This window comes from Podarcis erhardii (assembly GCF_964252035.2).
Source record: "Podarcis erhardii genome assembly, chromosome: 15".
Lineage (NCBI taxonomy): Eukaryota > Metazoa > Chordata > Lepidosauria > Squamata > Lacertidae > Podarcis > Podarcis erhardii.
The window spans coordinates 10,494,374-10,521,892 of NC_138505.1; the positions used below are offsets into that span (position 1 = coordinate 10,494,374).

The 27,519-nt window shown below is 49.7% G+C and overlaps 1 protein-coding gene across 4 annotated transcripts in view; it reads left to right on the forward strand.

The window, feature by feature from the left end:
• The first annotated feature begins 410 nt into the window (after nucleotides 1-410).
• Nucleotides 411-27,519, forward strand: part of RUSC1 (RUN and SH3 domain containing 1) — a 35,913-nt gene continuing 8,804 nt past the window's right edge. For 2 of the 4 annotated variants that reach the window (XM_081840838.1, XM_081840839.1), the window contains exons 1-6: nucleotides 411-523; nucleotides 10,261-11,974; nucleotides 17,044-17,568; nucleotides 19,646-19,744; nucleotides 23,815-23,891; nucleotides 26,069-26,243. In XM_081840838.1, the coding sequence (XP_081696964.1) occupies nucleotides 10,351-11,974; nucleotides 17,044-17,568; nucleotides 19,646-19,744; nucleotides 23,815-23,891; nucleotides 26,069-26,243 (2,500 nt within the window). In that variant the 5' untranslated portion in view covers nucleotides 411-523; nucleotides 10,261-10,350. Of the gene's footprint in view, nucleotides 524-10,238; nucleotides 11,975-17,043; nucleotides 17,569-19,645; nucleotides 19,745-23,814; nucleotides 23,892-26,068; nucleotides 26,244-27,519 lie in introns of all 4 variants that reach the window. The other 2 variants (XM_081840841.1, XM_081840840.1) reach the window with 2 other exon arrangements.

A 27,519-nucleotide genomic window follows, 5' to 3' on the forward strand; every position in this document is an offset into this window, starting at 1 on the left:
AATTACCAGTAAGTACTTAACCCAAGGTACCATTGTATTATATATCTATATTTTCCATTTTGTCATATGCAGATCCGGTTCAAGCCTTAAAATTATTTGTCAGCATAACTTTTGTAAAAATTATTTATATACTTACTTATTCATAAGACTTCAGTTATCCCCAGGGTAAAAATAAAAGGGGGGCACATTATCTATCTGGCCCGGCCCTCTGCCTGGCTCTGTAAGGCCCTGTGCCCCAAGATCCATACCTTGCGAGACGCCTGCACTGGGCATGGCGGGTTGGACCAGATGACCTCTGGAGACTCCTCCCAAGGATTGCAACCCCGCCACCCTCCAGCCCAAGCCCATTGGCGCGACAAGAGTTAAGGCGGAGAGGCGAGGCGAGGCATTGATGGACGCTGGCTCCTCCTACCCGGACTGGGGTGAGCTCAGCCAGGGAGGCTGCCCGGAGCCGCAGCGTTATAGCACTGGGGGCTGGACCAAGTCTTGCAGCAGAGTCGAGAGAGAGGCAGAGAGGCGGCAGGTGAGTACATTTAGCGCTGCAGATGCAGCTGTGATGGGCACCGTTTCGGGTGGGGGCGGTCAGCATAAATGTGTTGATGGATGTCTCTAGGAGAGAGGGAGGAGGTTTTGGGGCGAATCCCATGACCGGGGAGAGCTGTCTATTATATCCTTCAAGCCCCCTCCCTCTCCAGAAACCTGCAATGACCGATAATAGGATGCGATCGCACTTGGGGGTGCAAACCTCTGCCCCACCCGTCCACCTTATCCGGGCTGTTTTGGAGACCTGTGCCCACCTGAACTGCAGGGGACCCACCCTACTGAATTCCCTTTAAATCTAGGAAATGTCTTGATTCCAGGCAACAGGGAGGGTGTCCCTTTTTTGGGGGGGGGGGAATCCCTGCCCAAAAGCTTTCCTCGCAATTATCACTAAATGCTTTCCTGCAAGACACTCTCCGAACGATTTGCAGTACAATGGAAACAAACCCGAAACAATTGCATATATTGAAATAGGCGTTGTACTGATGCTCAAAAGGTACCCTTGATTCTACCCCTTGCTCCTGGGAGGTGGCGGGGTGGGGAGGGCGGCGGAAATCCCATCCCCACCCCAGCAAGGGGTGACCATTGAGCTCGGCGTCTGTGCTGTACCCTTCCATCATTCCCCCCTCCCATTTTCTTCCTGACTTGTTTACCACCACAGTAGGCATGGAGGTGACCCCCCCCCCCATAAAATGCACACACACTTTGGCTCCCTCCCTTTGCATTGCTAACAGGATGGTTGGCATCGAGGGTGCACCTTTTGCTCGCCCACCCACCCAAAGAGCCCCACGCAGCCTCTGCAGTGATTTGGCTTTCTTCCTGCAGGAAGGGTTGGGCCGGTGGTGGCTCTGTTGGCTGGAGGATGGGATGGGCAGCGTCTAGGTTTGTACAGAGTCGCACAGATCCTCACGTCTTCCTCTTTCTCTCTAGCCGTGGGATACTCCATCTTTCTCCTGTCTGTGGGGTCCTCTTTGCTTCCCAAAAGAATCATGTCGCTGGAGAGCCTCTGCCAATCAGTGCAGACAATACTGGGTGGATGGTGCAAAGCTCTGACTGGGTACAGGGGTTCTGCATGCCTTCCTAGGACTGTCTGCTGTTTGCCGGAGGAAAGGCACTCTGCACTGTCTCAGAGACCACACGCTCTGTCTTGTCCTGGTCTAAACCTGGATTGAAAACAGATGCCAGGAGCCAATTGTTGGTGCAAATTCCATCTTGGCTTTGCCGTTCTGTATTCTTTTATCCCTCCCAATTATGGCCCCGTCCTCTGGGGAGAGGCGTAGGTGAGACCTCGCCTCATTTTTACCCTTGCAACATCCCTGCATGGTAGGTTAGGGCTAAGAGACCATGAATATGTTGCCCAAGGCCGCCCCACAAGTGGTAAATCCGGGGTGGGGAGCATGGAAAGCTGCCTTCTTATGAGTATCTAACTCAGTACTGCCTACACTGGCTGGCATCAGCTCTGCCCACGCCTCCCCCACAAATGTACGTCAGACCTCTGGGTTGATTCAGGACAGACTGGTGGCCATTTTTAACGTTTTTGTTTTCTTTATTTAAAAAAACCTCATCTGTTTTTGCTGTTTTTATTTATTTACTCGCGTTGTGACCTATCTTGAGCCCCTCAGGAAAGAGTGAACTATAGGCAGATCCATATCATATATTTAAATCACCATGATTTCCCTCCCAAATTTCTAGAAATTATCATTGCCACCCACAGAGCTACAATTTCCAATATCCTTACATACCCTAGAGGCAGCATTTCTCCAATGAAAATAGGGAAATTCTATTCCATAATTGTATTATTTATACCTCACCCATCTTACTGGGTTGCCCCAGCCACTCTGGGCGGCTTCTAACATATATAAAAACAGAATTAAACATTAAAAAGTGAGAAACTTCCCTTCACAGGGATGCCTTCAGGTGTCTTGTAAAGGTTGTATAGTTAGTTATCTCCTTGGCTCAGGGGTCGCATAACTCCATAGCCCACAACATTTCTCCGATGAAAATAGGGACGTCCTAAGAGAAAGTGAAGGGACGCGGGTGGCTCTGTGGTTTAACCCTTGCCAGTAAGAAGGTCGGCGGTTCAAATCCCCGCGACGGGGTGAGCTACCATTGCTCGGTCCCTGCTCCTGCCAACCTAGCAGTTCGAAAGCACCTCAAAGTGCAAGTAGATAAATAGGTACAGTTCTGGCGGGAAGGTAAACGGTGTTTCCATGCACTGCTCTGGTTCGCCAGAAGCGGATTAGTCATGCTGGCCACATGACCCGGAAGCTGTACGCTGGCTCCCTTGGCCAATAAAGCGAGATGAGCGCCACTACCCCAGAGTTGTCCACGACTGGACCTAATGGTCAGGAGTCCCTTTACCTTTAAGAGAAAGTGGGACATTCTGGGATCAAATCAGAAACCGGGACTATCCTTGGAAAACAGGGTCACTTGGTGGGTCTGTCCTTAACAAACTACAGTTCCCAGAGTTCTTTGTGGGGAGCCATGTGCTTTAAAATGCGTGCTGGAAATAAATAAAGTGTTTCCCCGGTATCCCCTCCCCAATACCTGCCTATCTTAGATAAGAAAGGAGGATCCTGTGGTCCTCTAGTTGTTGCTTGTAGCTTACAGATCCCATCACCCCTCACCATTAGCCATGTTGGCTGGGGACTGATGGGAGCTGGGCGGCAAACATCATCTAAAGGATCGCCCATATCCAAGGCCTTTTAGATGCTACCTGTGAAATAACTAGGCAAGATATTCCCATCATGCCCTGCTTCAGAATTGCTGACCCCTGTTTAGATAGAAGTATGGACCCAGAATTTGCCAAGCTTGTGATAAGGGTTGTCTTGAAAATGGTATAAAAACTGTCTGGAGGTTTCTGTCCTTACCCAAATCTCAAATTATGTGTAATTTTCTCCATTATTGCTATATTCCAGAGTGAGTGATACTAAGCATCTAGTGTAAGATTTGGGCTATTTTCCATTGAGTCACAATTACTATTCAAGCTGCCAAGATTATATATAAAGTCCACTTGCATACACATGTTTTCCCCCCCAGTTGAGACTGGACAGCCACCTCTCAGGGATAGGGTTAAAGGAGATTGTATTTAGGCTTCCTTAAAAATCTATGATTTAGCCACCGCAATGTGATTTACTGTAATATTGTTCCCCCGTTCTTTCTCCCTCGTCCTCTTTCACAGAAACACACACACGTTTCTCTGGTATGGTTCAGTTACACCCAGCAAAAAGGTAAAGGTACCCCTGCCCGTACGGGCCAGTCTTGACAGACTCTAGGGTTGTGCGCTCATCTCACTCTAGAGGCCGGGAGCCAGCGCTGTCCGCAGACACTTCCGGGTCACGTGGCCAGCGTGACGAAGCTGCTCTGGTGAACCAGCACCCGTGCCGCACACGGAAACGCCGTTTACCTTCCCGCTATAAAGCGGTACCTATTTATCTACTTGCACTTAAGGGTGCTTTCGAACTGCTAGGTGGGCAGGAGCTGGGACCGAACGAAGGGAGCTCACCCCGCCGCGGGGATTCGAACCGCCGACCATGCGATCGGCAAGTCCTAGGCGCTGAGGTTTTACCCACAGCGCCACCCAGCATAAGCTTCGGCAAACTCTATAAGAAAACCACATTAGTATAGTTTATTGCATTCAGATCCCACCCTTTTCTCCAAGGACATGCAGGGTTTTAATCCCCACAAGAACCCTATAGGGTAGAGCAGGGTGAGAGGCAGTGACTGGCCCAAGGTCGCATCCAGTTAGGTTCATGGTCGAGCTCTAACCACTAGGCCATACAGCCCAGATAAGTGAGATTTACTTAAGTCGGTTGCTGTCCTGGTGTCAGTGATGTCACCTAACCCTGAATCTTGTCACTAGAACCCAACGGGTCCGTCCAATGAAACTGAACGTTGAAAGACTCAGAGGAGACAAAAGGATGTGATTCTTCATGCTGTACATAAACTGTGGAACTCCCTGCCACCAGATGTTTTGATGGCAGCCGACATGGATGGCTTTAAAAGGGGATTAGACAAATTCGTGGAGGATAATGAGGATACCGGACATGGCGGCTGTATGTTATTTCCAGTCTCAGAAGCACCATGCTTATAAATAACCAATTACTTGGAATCGCAAGTGAGGATAGTTGCTATTGGACTCAGGTCTCCCTTCCAGGGTTCCCAGAGGCATCTGTGAAAACAGGAAGCTGGACCAGATGGGCCCTTTGTTCTGATCCAACAGGGCTCTCCTCTTGTTGGGGAGAGAGTCAAAATCCTTATTTGGGGGGCAGCTGGTCCCTTGACCTGAGTCTGGACTAATTTGCAGTGGTTCTCCAGGGTTTCAGGCTTCCTGGAGACGCCAAAGATTGAACCTGGCACCTTCTGCATGTAAAGCAGATGCTGTCACGGAGGTACATCTCTTCCCTTGGCCCCGGGTTCAAACCCCAGCAGCTCCAGGCTGGGTAGCTGAAAAGACCCCCTTCTGAAACCCTGGGGGGCCTCTACCAATCAGAGTAGACAATGCTGAGCTCTATTGACCAATGGTCTGGCTCAGTATAAGGCAGCTTCCTATATCCCACTAAGAAGGGGTTAGTAGCCACTTAGGGGCCTCAGTATAAGGCAGCTTCCTATATCCCACTAAGAAGGGGTTAGTAGCCACTTAGGGGGGAAAGATAAATGGGCTTCTATTCAGTATGTCCCTTTCATAGCTCAGTGAGGCTGGACTTAAGCGAGGTTGGGTGCTGTAGTCCAGGGGTCAGCAAACTTTTTCAGCTGGGGGCCGGTCCACTGTCCCTCAGACCTTGTGGGGGGCCGGACTATATTTTGAAGGGGGGAGGGGGAATGAATGAATTCCTATGCCCCACAAATAACCCAGAGATGCATTTTAAATAAAAGCACACATTCTACTCATGTAAAAACACGCTGATTCCTGGACTGTCTACGGGCCAGATTGAGAAGGCGATTGGGCCGGATCCGGCCCCCAGGCCTTAGTTTGCCTACCGATGCTCTAGTCTCACCTAACACCCCACCCTTGGCTGAGTGCCAATATTTTCCTAAAATTGGGGAACCGACTGCTGTCTCCCCCATTTCCAGAAATAGGTCAGATCCAGAATTGACTGGCATTTGACCCCAGCATCTGTTTTTGTTTTAAACCTCCTTAGTAAAGAGTGCCTCTGAACTTACACAGAGTGCCTTCAGTGCCTTTGGACAAGCAGAAACAATTACATCTCTCTTTTTGGAACTGGCAATGACTCGGAGGTGAGAAATCTCCCTGCGCCAACCTTCTATCTTCCTTCTTTGTCCCTGCGCCTCTTGAGCAAGAGAACTGATGCCGTTGGCCAGCCAAACCTCTCCAGGACTGCATCCAGTTTGGATGTGAAACTACTGTATACATGTTTTGCTCTTCTTCTTACCGCTTCTGCAGAGACAGTGCTGCACTGTCCTTGAGCGTCTGGTGTTTTGTTTTTGAAAAAATATTCTCCCTTTTCCTTTCTTCAGGAGGGTATTATGATATAAAAGGCACGGATGGTGGCAGGTGGAGAAGGGGAATAGAGAGGAGGGGGCAGGCCCCGCCATGTGACAGCCCCCGTTGTCATGAGAACTTAATTCCTCTTTCTGAATTATTGATGGTTAACGTACGATGAGAAGGAGAGGATGGATGCAAATCCTCCATCCTTTCTACCGTCTGCCTTGCAGCAAGGGACCTGGACTCAGTCTGTGGTCGTTTGCCCCCCATCCCAATGCAGTTTCCTGGAGTACTGGCTTTGAAAGCACATGGACTTTATTTCCTATTTTTAAAAAATCATATTGACATCTCTTAGCCACAACAGGGGAACAGAATATTCATATTTAGAGAGCAGAGTGGGCTGTTTCCATCACGCTCTGTCAGGGAGCCTTTTAGAGGCATCTGATTGGCCACGATTGGAGACACGGTTCTGGGGCAGACAGCCCATTGGTCCAGCCCCACAGAGCATTAACAGGGCTTGGTCTATCAAGCATTGTTAAGTGTCAGTCAGGTCTCCCAGGGGGAAAAGGACATAGCTCTCCTTTGCATGCATAAAGTCTCAGGCTCAGTCCCCAGGTAGGGCTGCTGGGAGAGAGACCCCTCGAGAGCTGCTGCCAGTCAGTGTAGACAGTATTGAGCATAATGAGGCCGCTTCCTACGCTTCGCTCTGAATACCAGTTGCAAGGGAAGGCTGTTGTCTTCAGTTTGTGGGCTTCTCCGGGGCAGTCTTTGGAAACTGAAAGATAGCCTTGATCAGATCCAGGAGAGCAGTCCGGCTTCATCCCAGTGCCTTCATGCTCATTGGCCAGAAATTTGGAAGTTGGGATAAAGTTTTAATCCTTGTGGACCAAAAATCACTGAATTGTAGAGTTGTAAGGGACCCCAACGCAGGTGGCACTGTGGGTTAAACCACAGAGCCTAGGACTTGCCGATCAGAAGGTCAGTGGTTCGAATCCCCACAACGGGGTGAGCTCCCGTTGCTCGGTCCCTGCTCCTGCCAACCTAGCAGTTCGAAAGCACGTCAAAGTGCAAGTAGATAAATAGGTATCGCTCTGGCGGGAAGGTAAATGGCGTTTCCGTGCGCTGCGCTGGTTTGCCAGAGGCGGCTTAGTCATGCTGGCCAATAAAGCGAGATGAGTGCCGCAACCCCAGAGTCGGTCATGACTGGACCTAATGGTCAGGGGTCCCTTTACCTTTACCTTTAAGGCACCCCAAGGGTCATCTAGTCCAACCCCCTGCAATGCGGGAATATGCAGCTGCCCCATACAGGGATCGAACCTGCAACCTTGGCGTTATCAGCACCGCGCTCTAACCAACTGAGCTATCCAGGCTGAATTTTTGTTTTGAAATTTGAACTGCATCTACACACATAGAACAGCACATGCACATTTTATGCGCATGCGGTTTCCTCTTTCAGTCCCTTTCTGTGGGGAAGTGAGGTGGGTTTCCCCCCATGTCTGGGCAATTGTGTGTAAGTGCTCATCCTCAGTCCCAAGGAAGCACTGAGAATGCTCTGTTAAGATATTTGCCTCTCGAAAAACTACATTTCCCAGAATTCTCGGGGTGAAAGGGAGGAGCTCTTGAAAACCATTTGTGCTCTACAGGGAGACGCTGTTCTGGTTCCTGTGCATTTATATTCTAACAGATCCATCTCTGTTTCATTACAACAAAACAGAAATGGGGAAGCTGAGGCCGTCCAGATGTTGTTGTTGGACTCAAACCTCAGGAATGATGGGAGCTGTGACTACCACAACATCTGGAGGGCCACAGGTTCCCCATCTCTGCAACAAAATGATACAAGAAGAGCTCTTCTGGATCAGGCCACATGCTCATCCAGTTCAGTATCCTGATCTCACCGTGGGCAACCACATGCCTGCAGGAAGCACACAAACCCTGCCCTTGATTTCCTTATCATCTGGACGTTCCATTTATCTGCCATGCCTAATACCCATTGATAGACCCATCTTCTCACACAGCCTAGATAGCTCAGTTGGTTAAGAGTGTGCTGCTGATAATTCCAAGGTTGTAGGTTTGATCCCCGTATGGGACAGCTTTTTATTCCTGCATTGCAGGCAGTTGGACTTAGATGATCATAGAATCATAGAGTTGGAAGAGACCACAAGGGCCATCGAGTCCAACCCCCTGCCAAGCAGGAAACACCATCAGAGCACTCCTGACATATGGTTGTCAAGCCTCTGCTTAAAGACCTCCAAAGAAGGAGACCCCACCACACTCCTTGGCAGCAAATTCCACTGTCGAACAGCTCTTACTGTCAGGAAGTTCTTCCTAATGTTTAGGTGGAATCTTCTTTCTTGTAGTTTGGAACCATTGCTCCGTGTCCGCTTCTCTGGAGCAGCAGAAAACAACCTTTCTCCCTCCTCTATGTGACATCCTTTTATATATTTGAACATGGCTATCATATCACCCCTTAACCTCCTCTTCACCAGGCTAAACATGCCCAGCTCCCTTAGCCGTTCCTCATAAGGCATCGTTTCCAGGCCTTTGACCATTTTGGTTGCCCTCCTCTGGACACGTTCCAGTTTTGTCAGTGTCCTTCTTGAACTGTGGTGCCCAGAACTGGACACAGTACTCCAGGTGAGGTCTGACCAGAGCAGAATACAGTGGCACTATTACTTCCTCTGATCCTCAGAGTCCCTTCCAATTCTATGAAATGTAAAGGCGTATCACGTTAGTGTCTGTTCTGTCACCTTAGCTTATTTTTAAAACCCTATTTATTTTAAAACCTTATAAAAAAAAACCTTTTAGCGCCATCACATCTTGTGGCAGAGGGTTCCATAAGCTCACTGTAGCATGTGTCCCAACGGTCTCTTCAGCCCTGTATGAGTTTGGCACCATCTGCACTACACATTTAAACCTGCACCATACCACTTTAAACAGCCATGGCTCCCCCCAACCAGCCATGGAATTTCCTCCCCACCAGCCATCTTCATGTTGTAGCTTCCTTTGTATGCTGAAGATCCACCTCATTACCCTTCAATAAACGCATCATAATAGCCTGCTAGAACAGGCCAAAGGCCCATCTAGTCGGTCACATTGTTCTCAACAGTGGTCAGCCAGATGCAGGTGAGAAACCAGTACCCTTGACAGGTGAGAGATATACATATTAGAACCCACCTAACTTGCCCTGCCAAGGAACGTGGGTGGCACTGTGGGTTAAACCCGTGACGGGGTGAGCTCCCGTTGCTCGGTCCCTGCTCCTGCCAACCTAGCAGTTCAAAAGCACGTCTAAGTGCAAGTGGATAACTCTGGCGGGAAGGTAAACGGCGTTTCTGTGCGCTGCTCTGGTTCGCCAGAAGCGGCTTAGTCATGCTGGCCACATGACCCAGAAGCTGTACGCCGGCTCCCTCGGCCAATAAAACGAGATGAGCGCGCAACCCCAGAGTCTGCCATGACTGGACCTAATGGTCAGGGGCCCCTTTACCTTTACCTTTAACTTGCCCTGGAGCCTTATGGTGAAGGGTAAGCAAGAAATTGAAATAATAACAATAACAATAATTAGATAGACAATTCTATATGGCCCCATCTGCACTGTACATTTAAAACAGTATAGTACCACTTTAAACAATCATGGCTTCCCTCAAAGAATTCTGGGAAGTGTAGTTTGTTAAGGGCGCAGAGAGTTGTTAGGAGACTCTCCACCCACCCACCCCCCGTTCCCCTCACAGAGCTACAACTTACAGAGTAGTTCAGCGGTCAACTTTTCTTCCCAGGGGACTTGGAATTATAGCTCTGTGAAGGGAATAAGGGTCTTCCAACATTGCTCTGCACCCTTAACAAACTACAGTCCCCAGGATCCCCTGGGAGAAGCCATGACTGCTTAAAGTACAGTGGTACCTTGGTTTACGAACTTAATCCATTCCGGAAGTCTGTTCTTAAACCAAAGCATTCTGAAACCAAGGGAGTGGTTTCCCATCGCAGTGGGGGGTTCAATTTACAAATGGAACACACTCAACAGGAAGCGAAACGTTCTTTTTCCAAGGCAAAGTTCACAAACCAAAACACCTACTTCCGGGTTTGCAGCGTTCTTAATCCAAGTTGTTCATAAACTAAGCTGTTCTTAAACCAAGGGACCGCTGTAGTATAATACTACTTTCAAATGCACCATGCAGGTGTGGCCTAAGATAAACCTAAACCCTGTTATGATTATGTGCTCTCCTTATTTTCCTGTTTCCTGAATTTTGCCTCCACTCAGAAGCTGGCTTTGCCTTTCACAGGGAACTTCCCACGGCACCCTGGCGGGTGACATCCAGGCAGAGCCGACGGACTTGAGCGCCACCCGTTTCCCCCTCTCGCGTTCCGGGACCATGCAGTCTCCGAAAAAGGGCCTGATCTGTAACCTGAACCACGTCCACCTGCAGCATGTCTCCTTGGGTCTCCACCTGTCGCGCCATCTGGAGCTCCAGGAGGATGCCAACACGCTGGCGCCCCCGAGAGACCGGGTGGGTTGCCAGGATTGCCGCGGTCACGGCGGCAACACCCGCGAGCTGGTAGACGCCAACTCCAATAACCCATCCCTACCCTGCCGCTGCTGCGACGGTCACACGCTGCATTCAGATCTCAAGCAAGGTCTTCAGGGTCAACCGCTCTCGCCCAACTGCCTGGCTCTGAAGCGTGAGGAAGAAGAGGAGGATGAAGAAGAAGAGGAAGAAGAGGAGGAGGAGGAAGCAGGTTCCCCGTCGGAGCTGGGCTCCTCATCAGTTAGCAGCTCCTCAGATATCAGCCTGGACGAGAGCCCGGTTTCTGTGTACTGCAGAGAATTTCCTTCTGAGGAGCCAAGGAGTCCTGAGAACCAGCCCAACATTGTCCCCTTAGAAGATGCTCGCAGCATCCTTCCCCTGGCTAACCGCAAAGACGAAAGCTTGAACCTCAACACCCAGATCGGCGAGCCTCGCCCGTCCCGTGTCTGGGACAGCCCCGACAGCTTGTGCAGCGGTAGCTCGCTGGGGTCCACGCCTGACATGTCTTCTCCGTGTGCGGAAAGCCCGGTTAAGTCGCCCCTCGCTGATTCCTGCAGGGCTCCCTTGCCTGTACCGCCCCCGACCCGTCCCTTCAGGGCTCCCCCAGCTGTGCCAGCCCCCCCAATCAACCCGGAGCTGGATTCAAACTGCAATGCTCTCCCGAGCCGGGAAGCAGAGCCCGGAAAGCTCTTAGTGGACGTCAACTCGAACCAGGCTGCTCCGCCGAGGCCTCGTGTTTTGAGCGGCCCTCCACCAGTGCCCCCCAGAACGAAGAGGGGGCTTCAGGGGTTGAGGCGAGGCGAAGCAGGGAAGCCTGCAGTGGCCCCGGCAGACCTGCCGCCCTGCCACGGCGACCCGCAGGCCGCGGGCAGCCGGAAGAACATCACTTCCTTCCACGAGTTGGCGCAGAAAAGGAAGAAGGCCGCAGCGTTGGTGGGGCCCCCACCTCAGACGAAAAGGGACCAGAGCGACTGGCTGATTGTCTTCTCCCCTGACACCGAGCTGCCACCATCGAATGAGCTGACGTGTGGCGTGGCCCCTTGCCGGGAGATGCCCGGGCCCCCGACTCCACCCTCAGAGCCGCCAGCCAACCCCGCCGGCCAAAGAGGGGTGACCACGTTCAAGGAATTGCGCTGCCGGAAGCAGAAGGCCCAGGCGCCCGTGAAGATGGGCACCCAAACCCCATGGCAAGTGGATCCCGGGAAGGGGGTCCCCGACGGGAGCGCCCCACCAGAGGTTGTTGTGGAGCCACCACCAAGCGGGCCCTTCAGGCCCCCGAAGGAAATCCCGCCCCGGAGGAGGAAATCCCGCCCCGGGCTGCAGCCCATTGTGGAGGGAGGCTTTGAAGAAGGAGAAGACGGAAGGATGGAGGTGAAGGCGTCTGATCGAAGCTCCGAGGGCCCATCCAATGGGAGGAGGGACCCCTGGATGCCGGGGAAGGAGGAAAGAGGAGAGAGGAGTTTTGTGGAGGGTAAGGCTTGGATGATCTCCCCAGATGTGGAGGCTCAGATTTTGGAGAGCGGGTGGACCTGGTGCCTGAAAACAGAGCCACATCTGTACCTTACATTTAAAGCACTTTTGCACCGCTTTACACAATCACTGCGTCCCCCAAAGCAATATTGGAGAATGTAGCTTGTTAGGGGTGCTGAGAGTGGTTTGTAGCCCCCCCCCAACACCATTTTCCTCCCAGAGCTGCTTTTCTCAGAATTCCCCACTTGATAAATCACCCTGGGAACTGTAGCTCTGTGAGTGGAACTAGGGCCTCCGAAAGACTCTCAGCACCTCAGACAAACTACAGATCCCAGGGTATTCTTTGTGGGAAGCCATGACTGTTTAAAGTGAATCTTAGGACTGCAGAGTTGTAAAGGACCCTGAGGATTGTATAGTCCAACGCCCTGCAATGCAGGAATCTCAACATGCAGCCCCGCATCTAGTTTGAAATCACACCAGACCCTGCTTTGCTTTGGAAATATCCTAGCAGTTTTATTATTATTTTACTTATTAAATTTGTATACCACCCTATACCCTTAGCTTTCAGGGCTGTTCACACAGCGGTTATTGCAAGTATTGTGTAGATGCGGCCCAGGGAGGCAGCTAATGGGGGCAGGACGGCACTGGTTAAAGCACATTAGTGGTTCCACAAAAGTTTGAAAGTTGGATGGAAGTTGACGTGCCTTTTAACCGCTTCCCTCCCCAAAACACCAACCAACAAGCCTTAGCCTACCAAATACCATATAACCCTATGACTCCCTGTGTGATATGGGGATTGTAAAATATGTGGTTGACTAAGAGGGGGGATATATCTTCGGGGTGGGGTGGGGGTGATTGTTCTCCTCAAACTTCATATCTGCATGTGTTTCACTTTGGGAATTGTAGCTCTGGCAGGGGACTTGTGGTCTCCTAACAACTCTCAACACGCTTAACAGACTACAATTCCCAGGATTCTTTGGGGGAAGCCATGACTGTTAAAGTGGTATAGTAGTACTTTAAATGTATGGTGTGGGTTCAAGTCCTCCACTCTTCCTGTGAGACGCAGCGGGTGACCTTGGGCCAATCACTTTTTCTCTGTGTGTGTGTGTGTCTCTCACTCTCTCTCTGCCTAAATTACCGCACAGGATTGTTGTGAGGGTAAAATGGTGTGTTTCCCCACAACCACTATGTATATTCCCCTAAATGGAAAGCTAGGATTAAGAATGGAAGCAGTGTGTGGAGTCTCCATCAAAACACAGTTCTCACAGCATGAACACTCCATTAGATCTTCCCACTCCATTAAATTCCCAGGGAGATCTCCAAGCCACAACTATGGTCCCAACACAGAGCAAGATAAGCAGCTTCCAGTATCAGCCAACCCCACTCCCAGCCTACTTTGGCCTATTGTTCCCCATCTGGGGAATTGGGGAAAAGGCCATCCATTTGTCTCCATGGCAACAGGGCAACCTCTTTGGACATGTAAACAGCAGCACTTAACAGGCCATTAGAAAGTATTCTTAAGATAATGATCTTACAAAGAAACTTGTCTGACCAGATCAGCAGGTGTCTTCTTATAAATTATAATCTCACAGGACGGACCCACGGGTATTATCTAGACCACGGGTGTCAAACACAAGGCCCGCGGGCTGAATCCGGCCCGCCAGACCTTGTCATGTGGCCCGTGTAACTGCCACCGGCCGCCAGCCTTAACCTTTTATTCTCACTTTTTTTTTTTTTTGACACAAGAAAGCCGCCTTTTCAGCGCATGCGCGGCAGCCTACAAGCCAGAGAACATCTGCCCTCTAGCGGCGCCGGCCTTTCTACACAGGAAACCTCCACTTTACATGCATTCCTACAGATACAACCGGCCCTTTGAGGGTGACCAAACTGCTGGTGCGGCCCCCGATGAATTTGAGTTTGACACCCCTGATCTAGACTGAACCCCACCCCACAAACATATAACAATGTGTTATTTATTTTTCCTGGAGTGTTTAAGGTCGTTTCAAAGGAGGAATGTGGTCTGTGACTGGGGCACTCCCTTATTGCGTTCAAAAGAGTGTGCCACCTATGCACTCAAGTAGTCGAGGTATACAAATGAACAAGTGTATACTCTGGCTGTGTGCATTTGATTCACCCAAAGCACAGTTAAAGCAGAAGACTTCGCCCCCAAAGAATCTTGCAGTTTCCTAGCACCCTTAACAAACGACAGCTCCCAGGTTTCCTTCAAACTGCACGGCGCAGATGCAGTCCTTTTTTTTTTTGCACAAACATTAGCACATTTCCAGGGACATCTTGTGCTTTTGTTCGGAGTGGCGTCTGACAGACACTCGCTCTCCACTTCCATCTCTGCTCTGCTATTGTGAGTTTTTAGTTGGTTTCTTGTTTTGCTTTAATAGAATGAAGAAATCAATGCCACCCCTGCACCTCTCACTCTCGCCAGCCTCTAAGGCACACCTTGAATCTGGTTACCTGGCCTAAAATTAATAAATAAGCAAAAGGAGTTGCTCTGATTGGTTAACGTGGTTGTCAGTCGGAGCTAGGGGAGCTTCTCCCGCCCCCTGCTGCCTGCCTCCCTCAACAGCACACACTCATGCACTTCTGTTAGCAGGAGGAAACAGGAAGCAGATAACCACTTTGCATTTGTCTTCCTGGGCTGACAACCTTTGCAGTACTTTTCCTTTTTTCTCTTTCCCCGGAAGCAAACTGGATCCTTGCCCCTTCCACTCCACCCACCCCTAAAACAGGGCAAGATGTGGGGGCAACTGTGGAGCTATAATCGGCTGCCTTTTCCTGGTTCGGAGAGAATCATTTGTTTTTGCTTTTAAGGTAATGTAACTTCAACGGCCCACATCATCGTGGCAGCGGTGCACTTAGGAAATTTTAGACTCTGGACTTCAGAGTCTGCTGTGGAGTGAGGTCTGTGTGCTCTCTTCAGATAGTACAGTGGTACCTCGGGTTAAGTACTTAATTCGTTCCGGAGGTCCGTTCTTAACCTGAAACTGTTCTTAACCTGAAGCACCACTTTAGCTAATGGGGCCTCCTGCTGCCGCTGCGCCGCCGGAGCACGATTTCTGTTCTCATCCTGAAGCAAAGTTCTTAACCCGAGGTACTAATTCTGGGTTAGTGGAGTCTGTAACCTGAAGCGTATGTAATCTGAAGCGTATGTAACCCAAGGTACCACTGTAATGTGGATTACTTTGTGAGACTTCAAGCTAAACTTGCTACCTTTCAGGGTGGAGAAGTTTGTGTTCCAGATTGGGGGCTTTGGAACATAGAAAGCTGCCTTCTGCTGAGTTAGACCACTGGTCCATCTGGCTCAGTGCTGTCTACACTGACTGGCAGCAGCAGCAGCAGCAGCTCTTCAGGCTTTCCAACCCTACCTGAGATGCTGGAAATTGAGCCAGAGACCTTCGATTTGCAAAGCTCTGCCATTGAGCTATGGCCCTCCCCAGAGTTTGAGACAGTGTCTACTGTCAGTCCTACCTGGAGAACATGGAGAGCTACCTTATAGATCAGACCACTGCTACCTCAATAATGTCTACACTGACTGGCAGCAGCACACACCAGGTCTTCAGGCAGGGAGTATTTTCCCAATCCTACCTGAAGATGCTGGGAGTTGAGAACATGGGACCTTCTCGTAAACCACTGAGAGGCTTTTCTACAAGCAAGTAGTCTATACATTTTGTTAAATAAATTACCGTATTTTTTGCTCTATAAGACTCACTTTTTCCCTCCTAAAAAGTAAGGGGAAATGTGTGTGCGTCTTATGGAGCGAATGCAGGCTGCGCAGCTATCCCAGAAGCCAGAACAGCAAGAGGGATTGCTGCTTTCACTGCGCAGCGATCCCTCTTGCTGTTCTGGCTTCTGAGATTCAGAATATTTTTTTTCTTGTTTTCCTCCTCCAAAAACTAGGTGCGTCTTGTGGCCTGGTGCGTCTTATAGAGCAAAAAATACGGTAAGATAATAAAGCATTAGCAGTCTCATACCTGGAATCGTTCAGGGATTGTAACAAACAAACAATCAGCACAGTTTTGACATCTGTGGTTAAAATCAGTGCAGTTTTGAATGATTCAGTTCTGCCATCTTAATTCAAAATGGTGTGCGATTGTATCCAAACATAGCAGGGTCAGATTGTCTCTTTTGGATGCCTGAGGGCTTTTCCTACACCAGACAGGACAAGCTTGTGAGCCTCAAGACATTGTCGTTCTCTCAACCCTCCTCAGCCCAAGTCAGTCAGGGAAAATGGGAGCTGGAAGTCAAGCAACAAACAGAAGGCTTCTCAGGCCATATTCACACCATGCATTTAAAGCACTGTAAAGACCCATGGCTTCCCCCAAATAATTCTGGGAGCTGTCAATTTGTTAAGGGTGATGAAAGTTATTAGGGTGACACCCTCGTTCCCCTCCCAGAGATACAGTTCCCAGAGTCCCCCATGAAAAGGGCTTGGCTGTTAAAACTGCTTTGGGAATCGTAGCTCTGGGCAGGGAACAGGGGCCTCCTGACAACTCCCAGCGCCCTTAATGAACTTTTATCTCCCAGAATCCTTTGGGGGGACGCCATGATTGCTTAAAACGGTATCTCATGTATGGAGTGAGTGGGGCAGAGTCCCCCAACTCTGGATTAGGGTCCTGCGTTTCCCAGCTGAAGACACGCAGCTTCTCCAAACGAGGTCGGGTGTTTTTTTGCGTCGGGATTTTGCATTGCGTGTCTCATGACCATTATGTCTGTTCGTTGTCTGCTGTGTGACTTCTGGAAATAACTTTGTTTTGTTTTGTTTTGTTTTGTTTCATATTCTCTCCCCTTCCTCTCCTTCCTTGCTCTTGACCCCCACCCAAAACCTCTTTCTGGCTTCCCCTCCCACACCCCCGTCCCGCTTCCCATGTCAATCAATCAATCAATCAATCACGCTGGTCTGGCTCATTGTCTGGCTTCCATGCATTTCTCACTGGTTTGTCGACCTCACGTGCTCCCCCCCCCCCCAATCCATCCATCCCTCGCTCTGCACTGGCTTCGCTCCTTGGTCCTGCTGCCACGACCTCCTGGCCCCCTTGCCCTCGCTCTGGCCTGCAGCTGACGCAACCCTTGCCCGTTCCTCCAGGCCTCAGAATCTGCCCTACCCACCTCTCCTGGTCCATTTCTCTGTGGTGGACGGCCCGGCACCCCTGCACCCCTCACTCTGCACTGGCTTAGAGAGTGTGGAGCTGAGCTCCCCTGTCCCTCCTGCCCCAGCCTTCTGCCCCAGACTCAAGACCTTGTCCTGCGAGGAGGTCTGCCTCCTGGCCGGGCAGCAGGGGCAGGTTTTGGGCACTCTCTCGCCCGAGGAGCTGCTCCCCATCCGCCTCTCCCCCATCGGGGCCTACTCCCCCCCTGCCAGGAGCGTCCTGCCTTTCCTGGAGAGCCCCGACCTGGCTGTGCTGTTCTCACCCCTCTTCCCCCGCAGCCGCACCTTCCCCGTCTTAGCTTTCCCACCCCGCCAGGTGCCCGAGCGGCCGTTTGGAGCCCGCCGCGCCCCCCTTGACATCCAGGCTGGAGCAGGGCTCGGGAGAGTGCCCTGGGGCAGTATGGAAGCCAGAGAGCCGGGAGCTCCCAAGCAACGTAAGCCGCCTCTCCCCTCATTCTCCCCCCTTCTCCTTCCCACCTTCCCTGCCTCAGTCACTTGTCCCCCAAACTGTGCGCCTCCTTGAGGGGTTTGGTTGAAGGCTGTGAGGCCAAAGCAGCTGTCCGCACAGGGACAGAGACTGCCCGTTGCAACTCTGTGCGAGTTGCTGTTCTGGCCTCGTCCAATCAGCTTCTTGTGGGTACGGCTACTCCTGCCCGTTGGCATCAGGGGTGTGCAACTGGACGGGGGACTTGAGGTCCTCTAGACCAGTGGTTCTCAAACTTTTTTGTGCCACCGCCCCCCTCGGTTCTATAAACTCAGCTCCAGTGGTCCCCCCCCCACCTCTCTAAAAAGCATTATGCAGAACTGCGGTTTAATAAGAATAAGAATAAATTTTATTTATAACCCGCCCTCCCCAGCCAAGACTGGGCTCAGGGCAGCTAACACCAGGTATAAAAACAATTGATTAAAATACAACATTAAAATGCAGCCTCATTTCAGTAGAAACTCAAATCAAAAACTTTTGGGGGATGAAAATGTTAAATCTTCACGAAGGCCAACTATCCAGACTGGTCCTACACGGGTCAGAAAAAAAGCCAGGGAAGTCCCCGAATAGGAGTTCAATCACAGGAGGAGAAAGGAAAAAGGAAAGAAACACAATTGCTGAGTGAATTCAGTTCAATTTGGGGTACAACTTAGAATGATTTCTAGTTCAAGTTCATTCCCTTCCATGTGTGGATTTTTATTATTATTATTATTATTATTATTATTATTATTATTATTATGATTTACTCTTTAGACACTTTGGCCCTTTAAGCTGAAACATCATAATTGTTGGGGAAACTAAATGAAACCATTCACATTCCGCTGTGTGTGTTGATGTTTTCTTCATCTTTGAAACTACAGTATGTTCTATATCATAGCACAGCAGCTTGCCACATTCTGAATGTTGATTTCCCCCCTCTCTTTTTGACGTGGATAACTTGAATGGACTCAAACTGAGAACTGAACTAGTTTGTGTTGTAAAAGGATGAACCTGAACAGGGATGTAGTTCCTTTTTGCATGTGTGTGTGTGTGTGTGTGTGTGGACATCTTGAACTAGAATGAGTTCATTTAATAATAATCATAAAACCTTTCTAAGCTCTGGTTTTAAGTGGCATTCCACAAGGGCCTGGTGGCGAAATGATCTAGGTATTTTGCTTTTGGGGGGAGCTGGGAGCTGGGAGATGTGTTGGAAAGGAAGAGGAACAAGAGGGACACACACATCTGCCTGAGTAAGGTGGATCCCTCCTTGCTGTCATACCAAAGCACAATTGTTCAAATCATCTGTAGAAGCAACCCTCTTGCTCCTCAACATCTGAGTCCCAGGTCTGGTCTGCAAGCACCAACCTGGGTTCGATGAGTGCTCTGAGGCTGTTCCATCACTGAAAGGTTCCCTTGGTCCATATATTCATAGAATTATAGAGTTGGAAGGGACCACAAGAGATATGCAATCCCATCCTCTGCAATGCAGGAATATTTTGCCCAGCGTGGGGCTTCAACTCATGTCCTTGAGATGGAGAGTCTCATGTTGCACCAGTTGAACTGTCCCAGGTGTATATCATCTCTGACCATCCTGGCTGGGGCTGATGGGAGCTGGATCCCAGCAATACCTGGAGGGGCACAGGATCTTCACCTCAGCTGAGATCCAGGGCCTGCACTTCTCCCTTTCCCAAAGGGAAGTTTTTAATGTTTGACGTCTTGTCATGTTTTTAATATTCTATTGGGAGCCGCCCAGAACGGCTGGGGAAACCTTGCCAGATGGGCAGGGTACAAATAAATTATTATTATAATTATTATTATTATTAGGGTTTAGGTGATCTAATTCAGGCCATGACTGCCTGAATCTGCTCAACACTTCATACTCTCTCTCTCTCTCTGTGTGTGTGTTTTAAAAAAAGATTTCTTTTTCTTCATTTCGCTTGGCTAATAACTGGAATAAATAAATAAAATCCTGGCATCTACAGAGAAGCTAGATAGCTTCTTATCCTCCATATGTTGACTTCCCTTCTTTCTGTCCCGTCTTCTTCCAGTCAGACATTCCCAGTCCTTTGGTGGGGTCCCAAATACCAGCCATCCGTGGGGGGCCGATGCTGATCGAATCTGTGCCCAACTTCGAGAACAAAAGAAAGGTACAATCTTAAAACACATTATATCTCTCTATCATCTATCTTTCTGTCTGTCTGTCTATCTATCTATCTATCTATCTATCTATCTATCTATCTATCACTATTGATCATCAATAATTGTTGATCACGATTGGTTATTAATTATTATTTTTCATTGTTGACAATACTGAGCTTACTGCCTGCGACGTGCTAGCCTCATGGTGTTAACAAATTAGACAAAAGTGTTCAACTTTAGAGGCTGGGGTGGGGGACATGTTAGGAGAGGAAGGAGGGAAACACGGGCGAGGGGAGAGAGCCACCCAAACACCTTCAATATCTGGGAACTCTTCCCAACTCCTATTCAGGCCTTGTTCGTTCCCATGGCAACCCATGTCTCTCCTGGCACCTTTAATTCTTGAAAACCTGAAGGGAGGCCAAAGAGATGAGGATTTCCATGGAAACGTGTTGTATTCGCAGGAAACCCCAGGAAGATTTGAAAAGAAAGAGAGACAGGGAGGGTCTGCACCTCCTTTTCCATCGGCACCCCCATGGGCATTCAACGGAGAGGGGGGCAAACATATGAAATTTAATTTCCAGATCCCCAGCTTTCACTTAAAAGAGAAAGAAAGTGAGGCCCCATTCGCACTATATATTCAAAGCACAGCAATACCACTTTAAATAGTCATGGCTTCCCCCAAAGATTTCTGGGAGATACTGTTTGTTAAAGGCGCTGATAGGGGTTAAGAGACCCCCTCCTTCTCCTCACAGAGCTACAAGTTGTTTAACAACCAATTCCTTTCCCTAGGAAACTCTGGGAATTATCGCTCTAGGGGGGGAAAGGGGGCCTCCTCACAACTTTCAGCACCCATAAAAAACTACAGTTCCCAGGATTCCTTGGGGGAAGCCGCGGCTGCTTAGAGTGGTATAATAGCGCTTTGCATGTTTTGTTGCTGGCGTCTGTCTGTCTCGAGAGACAAAGGAGTGTGCCTCTGGGGGTGGCATCAAACCGCTGGAGAATCGCAGCGCCTGCTGTGGCTGCAGAGTCTGGGAAATCATAACTGCTGCCTCCCATGTTGTTTTTGCCCCGTTAGTGGCACCAAAGTGACCTTTCTGGGGTGCAGTGTGTATGGAGGACTTGGGGCCCCTTTTCAGCCTCACTGATGTGATCCAAAGGAAAGCAGACCAATACGTTTGGCACCAGCTTGGCTGCAGTAGTTGCTGGAGGCGTACAAGGCGCTATCCAACCTCCTTAAGGACTACCACTCCTGATTTGTAAGCGCAGAGCCTAGGACTTGCCAATCAGAAGGTCAGCAGTTCAAATCTCCGCAGCGTGGTGAGCTCCCATTGCTCAGTCCCTGCTCCTGCCAACCTAGCAGTTCGAAAGCACATCTATGTGCAAGTAGATAAATAGGTACCGCTCCAGCTGGAAGGTAAACAGTGTTTCCATGCGCTGCTCTGGTTCTCCAGAAGCGGCTTAGTCATGCTGGCCACATGACCTGGAAGCTGTACGCCGGCTCGCTCGGCCAGTAAAGCGAGATGAGCGCCGCAACCCCAGAGTCAGCCATGACTGGACCTAATGGTCAGGGCTCCCTTTACCTTGAATGTATAGCTCAGATGATGATGATGATGATTAATTAAATGCAGTGCTTTTTTCTGGGTGTACGCAGTGGTACGCATACCCCTAAACATTTTGTGAATCTAGGTTTGGCCTCATTAAGGGCCAGTATTTCAATATGAGTAGGAAAATGAGAGTACACGTAAACATTTTATTTTTATATAGAAAAAAGCACTGATTAAATGTGTATATCAGCCTTTATCCAAAGACCACAGGGCAGTTCACAACATAAAAATACAAAACGAGAACACAAAATACATAATAAAAGCAAACTGACCATTTTATCAGCCAAAGGTTTGGCTATAGAGGAACATTTTTCCTGGCATCTAAAGATATATAATGATGGCGTCAGGCAAGCCTCCCGGATGGTGCTAGTATTTCAGCAGGAAGCTATGACATGTGTACTGTATACTGTGGTGGTACCTTGGTTTTTGAACGTAATCCGTTCCGGAAGACTGTTCAGGTTCCGAAAGGTTCGAAAACTGGAAACTCAGTACGGAAGCTTCAGTACGGAAAGCTCAGCACAGAAGCTGTGTTTTCGGTTCGACTTCTGAGGTGTGTTATAATAATAATAATAATAATAATTTATTATTTGTACCCCGCCCATCTGGCTGGGTTTCCCCAGCCACTCTGGGCGGCTTCCAACAGAGATAAAAAATACACTAAAATGTCACATATTAAAAACTTCCCTGAACAGGGCTGCCTTCAGATGTCTTCTGAATGTCAGGTAGTTGTCCATCGCCTTGACATCCGATGGGAGGGCATTCCACAGGGCGGGCGCCACCACCGAGAAGGCCCTCTGCCTGGTTCCCTGCAACTTGGCCTCTCGCAGTGAGGGAACCGCCAGAAGGCCCTCGGAGCTGGACCTCAGTGTCCGGGCAGAACGATGGGGGAGGAGACGCTCCTTCAGATATACTGGACCGAGGCCATTTAGGGCTTTAAAGGTCAGCACCAACACTTTGAATTGTGCTCGGAAACGTACTGGGAGCCAATGTAGGTCTTTCAAGACCGGTGTTATATGGTCTCGGCGGCCGCTCCCAGTCACCAGTCTAGCTGCCGCATTCTGTATTAGTTGTAGTTTCTGGGTCACCTTCAAAGGTAGCCCCACGTAGAGCGCATTGCAGTAGTCCAAGCGGGAGATAACCAGAGCATGTACCACTCTGGCGAGACAGTCCGCAGGCAGATAGGGTCTCAGCCTACGTACCAGATGGAGCTGGTAAACAGCTGCCCTGGATACAGATTTGACCTGTGCCTCCATGGACAGCTGTGAGTCCAAAATGACTCCCAGGCTGCGCACCTGGTCCTTCAGGGGCACAGTTACCCCATTCAGGACCAGGGAATCCTCCACACCTGCCCGCCTCCTGTCCCCCAAAAACAGTACTTCTGTCTTGTCAGGATTCAACCTCAATCTGTTAGCCACCATCCATCCTCCAACCGCCTCCAGACACTCACACAGGACCTTTACCGCCTTCACTGGATCTGATTTAAAAGAGAGGTAGAGCTGGGTATCATCTGCATACTGATGAACACCCAGCCCAAACCTCCTGATGATCGCTCCCAGCGGCTGCATGTAGATGTTGAAAAGCATGGGGGAGAGGACAGAACCCTGAGGCACCCCACAAGTGAGCGGCCAGGGGTCTGAACACTCATCCCCCACCACCACTTTCTGAACACGGCCCAGGAGGAAGGAGCGGAACCACTGTATGACAGTGCCCCCAGCTCCCAGCCCCTCAAGACGGTCCAGAAGGATGTCATGGTCGATGGTATCAAACGCCGCTGAGAGATCCAGCAGAACTAGGAAACAGCTCTCACCTTTGTCCCTAGCCCGCCGGAGATCATCAACCAGTGCGACCAAGGCAGTTTCAGTCCCATGATGAGGCCTGAATCCCGACTGGAAGGGATCCAAATGGTCCGCTTCTTCCAGGCGTGCCTGGAGTTGTTCAGCAACCACTCGCTCAATCACCTTGCCCAAGAATGGGAGGTTTGAGACTGGGCGATAATTGGCCATCGTGTTTGAAAACAGAAGCATTTTCTTCAGGGTTTACGGCGTTCAAAAACCGAAATGTTCGTCAACGGAGACGTTCAAAAACCAAGGTACCACTGTAATTGGAAAAGAAGTGGGCAGTCTGCCCTGATATTGTTTGCAGGTCCAAGCAGCGTGATCGCTTCACTGCCCCAATACCATCATAAGCCCAAATCATAACCAGAAAGGACTTAATAATAATAATAACAACAATAATAAAATTTTATTTATATCCCGCCCTCCCCAGCCGAAGCCGGGCTCAGAGCAGCTAACAACAATAAAAGTAACACAGTTTACATAAAATCACAATCCATTAATTGACATGCATTCTAAAACCAATTCATTCTAAAATCAATTCAAAACAAAATCAAAACTTCTGGATGGCAGCCCCCGAAGCGCAAGCAAACAATGCCCCCCACCCCGGTAATCCTCTCTCTTCTCTCGGCTTTCCCCCAGCTTTGCTCGTGGCAGTCAGTGCCTCTGTGGACAAGATTGTCGCCCATTTCAGCACAGCCCGGAACCTCGTTCAGAAGGTTTGTTTTGACGTTACATTTTATGCAGCCGGCAGCTGGTGCCCCATTGTGGGTGGTGGGGCAGAAGGCAGGGAGCCCAGGAGGCATCAGAGCCAATGTGCAGTCCCCATCCTTGTTGGTTTTCCCCATCTTTCTCTCCCCCCCCCCCAGCTGATTTCTGTAAGGGCAACACTGAGACTGAAGAGGAGGAAGCTGAGAGCAGGGGTGACCCCTTGGACTGGCTGTAAGAAAAGAGGGCAGGAAGGTGGGGGCTGGCTGAACGCAGACCGAGCGTTGGTCGGCCGCTGCCCCATTTGCCCTAACAAACCAGCTTCCACTAATTTTATATCCCCCCCTTTCCTCCAATAAGCTAAAGGCAGCATAGATAGGGCTCTTGCTCCTCTGCCACTACCCTTGCAGCTGGTTGCAGGTTCAGATTCTGCGGGGGAAGAGAGACACACTCTGCATTTATTACCCCACCCTTTCCTCCAAGGAGTTCAAAGTGGCATAGTGGTTCTTCCCCCCCCCTTCAATTCACCCCCACAACATCCCTGTGAGGTAGGCTAAGAGGCAGCGACTGCCCCAAGGTGAGCTGGCAGCAGAGTGGGGATTTAAACCCCCGTGTCAGGAGCGAGCCAGCAGTAAATCACACTGAGCAGTTGGAGTTAAATGTGTATTAGCAAAAACACAATATACATAGGGGTGTCAGGCCTAATGTGGACAGCAACATCTCCAGCAGGCCTTGCCCCCATGAAGCAGTTGCAGAGACTAAAGATGCTTGTCTTCCTGCTGCTGCCTAAGTCCCCTCCTCTCCAGGGTTTCCCCCAAGCAATCTGAGGCTGTACCTGCATGATGCTAATTTCTCCTTGCGCCTCTTCCTGGTGTCTTGCCTAGTTTTGGGAGACCGGGGGTGGGGGTGGAGGGGAGCTTATCGCAGCAGGAGGGAAAGACACCTGTGACTCTTCGCCAGCCAGATCCTCTCTGCTCCTTGGTCTCCTTCCACCCCTTCTTCAGCTTCTGCCTCTGATTCTGGGCTTCTTTCTGCCACAGACTCTCCCCGCTCACTAAGCCCTGTTGTCTTCAGTTTCCAACACCTCCTGTTCTCCTTCTGACCACTCATCGTTGTCCCACCACCACTCCCCAGGCTCTGAGCCTTCTTCCCCTGGGGGATCCCCAGCTGGTTCTTCCCATCATTCCTCTGCGCCCCAACCAGTCCATGACACCTGGATTCTCCTGGTCCCTGGCGCTCTCACCACTTTGCCACACTGACATAGAGATACAAAAGTGTGTTGGACTATGCAGAATTAGATTAGGTGACAGGAAGGATCCGAAACCTGCAGGACCAGAGAATCTTAGAGGCCTGGAGTAAATATCTGAACAATTTGAAAAGCAATTGTAATAAACAGATTACGCTAGTAGGACTGCAAGAAGATTTGCAAGGAGGGCTGTGCGAAATATTGCAACGAAGACTATGAAGAGAGTTATTAGGTAAAAGTAACAGAGAAATTAAGAAATGTAGACAAAGTGATAAAGATTGAAAAATCTTCAGATGTGGCCGATGGAAGTGCAAAATATTGTACAGTGGTGCCTCGCAAGACGAAAAGAATCCGTTCCGCGATTCTCTTCGCATAGCGGTTTTTTTGTCTTGCGAAGCAAGCCCATTGACAGCTTAGCGGATTAGTGCTATTAGCGGTTTAGCGGCTTTTAGCGATCAGCTGTTAAGCGGCTTAGGGCTTAGGAAAAGGGGGGGGAAAGGGAAAAAACCCCGCAGGAACTCGCAAGACATTTTCGTCTTGCGAAGCAAGCCCATAGGGAAATTCGTTTTGCAAAGCGCCTCCAAAACGGAAAACCCTTTCGTCTAGCGGGTTTTCTGTCTTGCGAGGCGTTCGTCTTGCGGGGCACCACTGTATAAGAAAATATGTTAAATGATTGTTGGGAATGGTATGTTAAAAAACTAATAAAAATATATTTTTTAAAAGATAGAGATAAAAAGTGGGTGTTTGGGGGGGCGTATGAATGGCTTCCTGGCAAGGAGCTGCAAAAAGAGCAGCCCTCTGCACTTACGAGGGTCGGGTGGGTGCAGGGAGGCTAATTAGAAAGTGCTAATTACCAATTTGCAAGGGGAGGGGGGCAGCGTTGGTTGTTTTCCCTCCCCAGCCTGCCAGCAGCTGACACCCAGCCTTTTCCCTCCTGCGCAGACCCAGCTGGGAGACAGCCGCCTCAGCCCAGACATTGGCTACGTGGTGCTGACCACTCTGTGCCCTGCCCTGCGAGCCCTGGTGGGCGACGGCCTGAAACCCTTTCAGAAAGATGTCATCACGGGCCAGAGACCGAGTTCCCCGTGGAGCGTTGTGGAAGCCTCAGCCAAGCCAGGTAGGAAGGAGGCGTCAGATAGGCAGGAGGTGGGTTTGTTTGGTGGTAGTTTTCCTTTTTAAAAATCTTGATTCTGCACCCCAAAAGGCCACATTTTGCAGAGCTTCCTGGTTAAAGCCGGTAGGATAAATCTGCTTATTTTGCATAATTGGTTGGTTGTTCGTTCTCTAACGTTGCTAATATTGTTTTGTAGATTGAGAGAGCTATAGTAGTGCTTTGTGAACCTTTTGCTGTGCTTGTGCCGTTTAGCTTATCTTTTCAGTTCTTTCATTTAGCGATTTATAGAAGGTGGTTGTTTTATTGCTGATATGTAGAATCGTAGAGGTGGAAGGGACCCTGAGGATCATCTAGTCCAACTCCCTGCAATGCAGGAATATGCAGCTGCCCCTTATGGGGATTGAACCTGCAACCTTGCCATTATCAGCACCACACTCTAATAATAATAATAATAATAATAATAATAATAATAATAATAATAATAATTTTTTATTTATACCCCGCCCTCCCCAGCCAAGGCTGGGCTCAGAGCGGCCTACAAACAATAATAAAAACAAGATGAATGAATTACAAACTTAAAAACAAAAATAAAATACAACATTAAAATAATGGAACATTAAAATATTAAAATGTAGCCTCATCGCAGGAGGAGAAGGAAAAGAAAAAAAAAAAAAGAGAGAGAGAGAGGGAGGGAGGGAATCAAACTGATTCCAAGCCAAAGGCCAGGCGGAACAACTCTGTCTTACAGGCCCTGCGGAAAGAAATCAGGTCCTGCAGGGTCCTGGTCTCATGAGACAGAGCGTTCCACCAGGCCGGGGCCAGAGTTGAAAAGGCCCTGGCTCTGGTCGAAGCCAATCTAACTTCCTTAGGGCCCAGGACCACTAGGGTGTTGTTATTTATGGACCTTGAGGCTCTCTGTGGGGCATACCAGGAGAGGCGGTCCCGTAGGTACGAGGGTCCCAGGCCGTGAAGGGCTTTAAAGGTCAAAAGCAGCACCTTAAATCTGACCCTGTACTCCACCGGGAGCCAGTGCAGCTTGAAAAGCACTGGGTGAATATGCTCCCATGGCAGAGAGGGGTCAACAAACCCAGGGGTCAACAAACTTTTTCAGCAGGGGGCCGGTTCACTATCCCTCAGACCTTGTGGGGGGCCGGACTATATTTTGGGGAAAGAAAAAAAAAGAACGAATTCCTATGCCCCACAAATAACCCAGAGATGCATTTTAAATAAAAGCACACATTCTACTCATGTAAAAACACACTGATTCCCGGACCGTCTG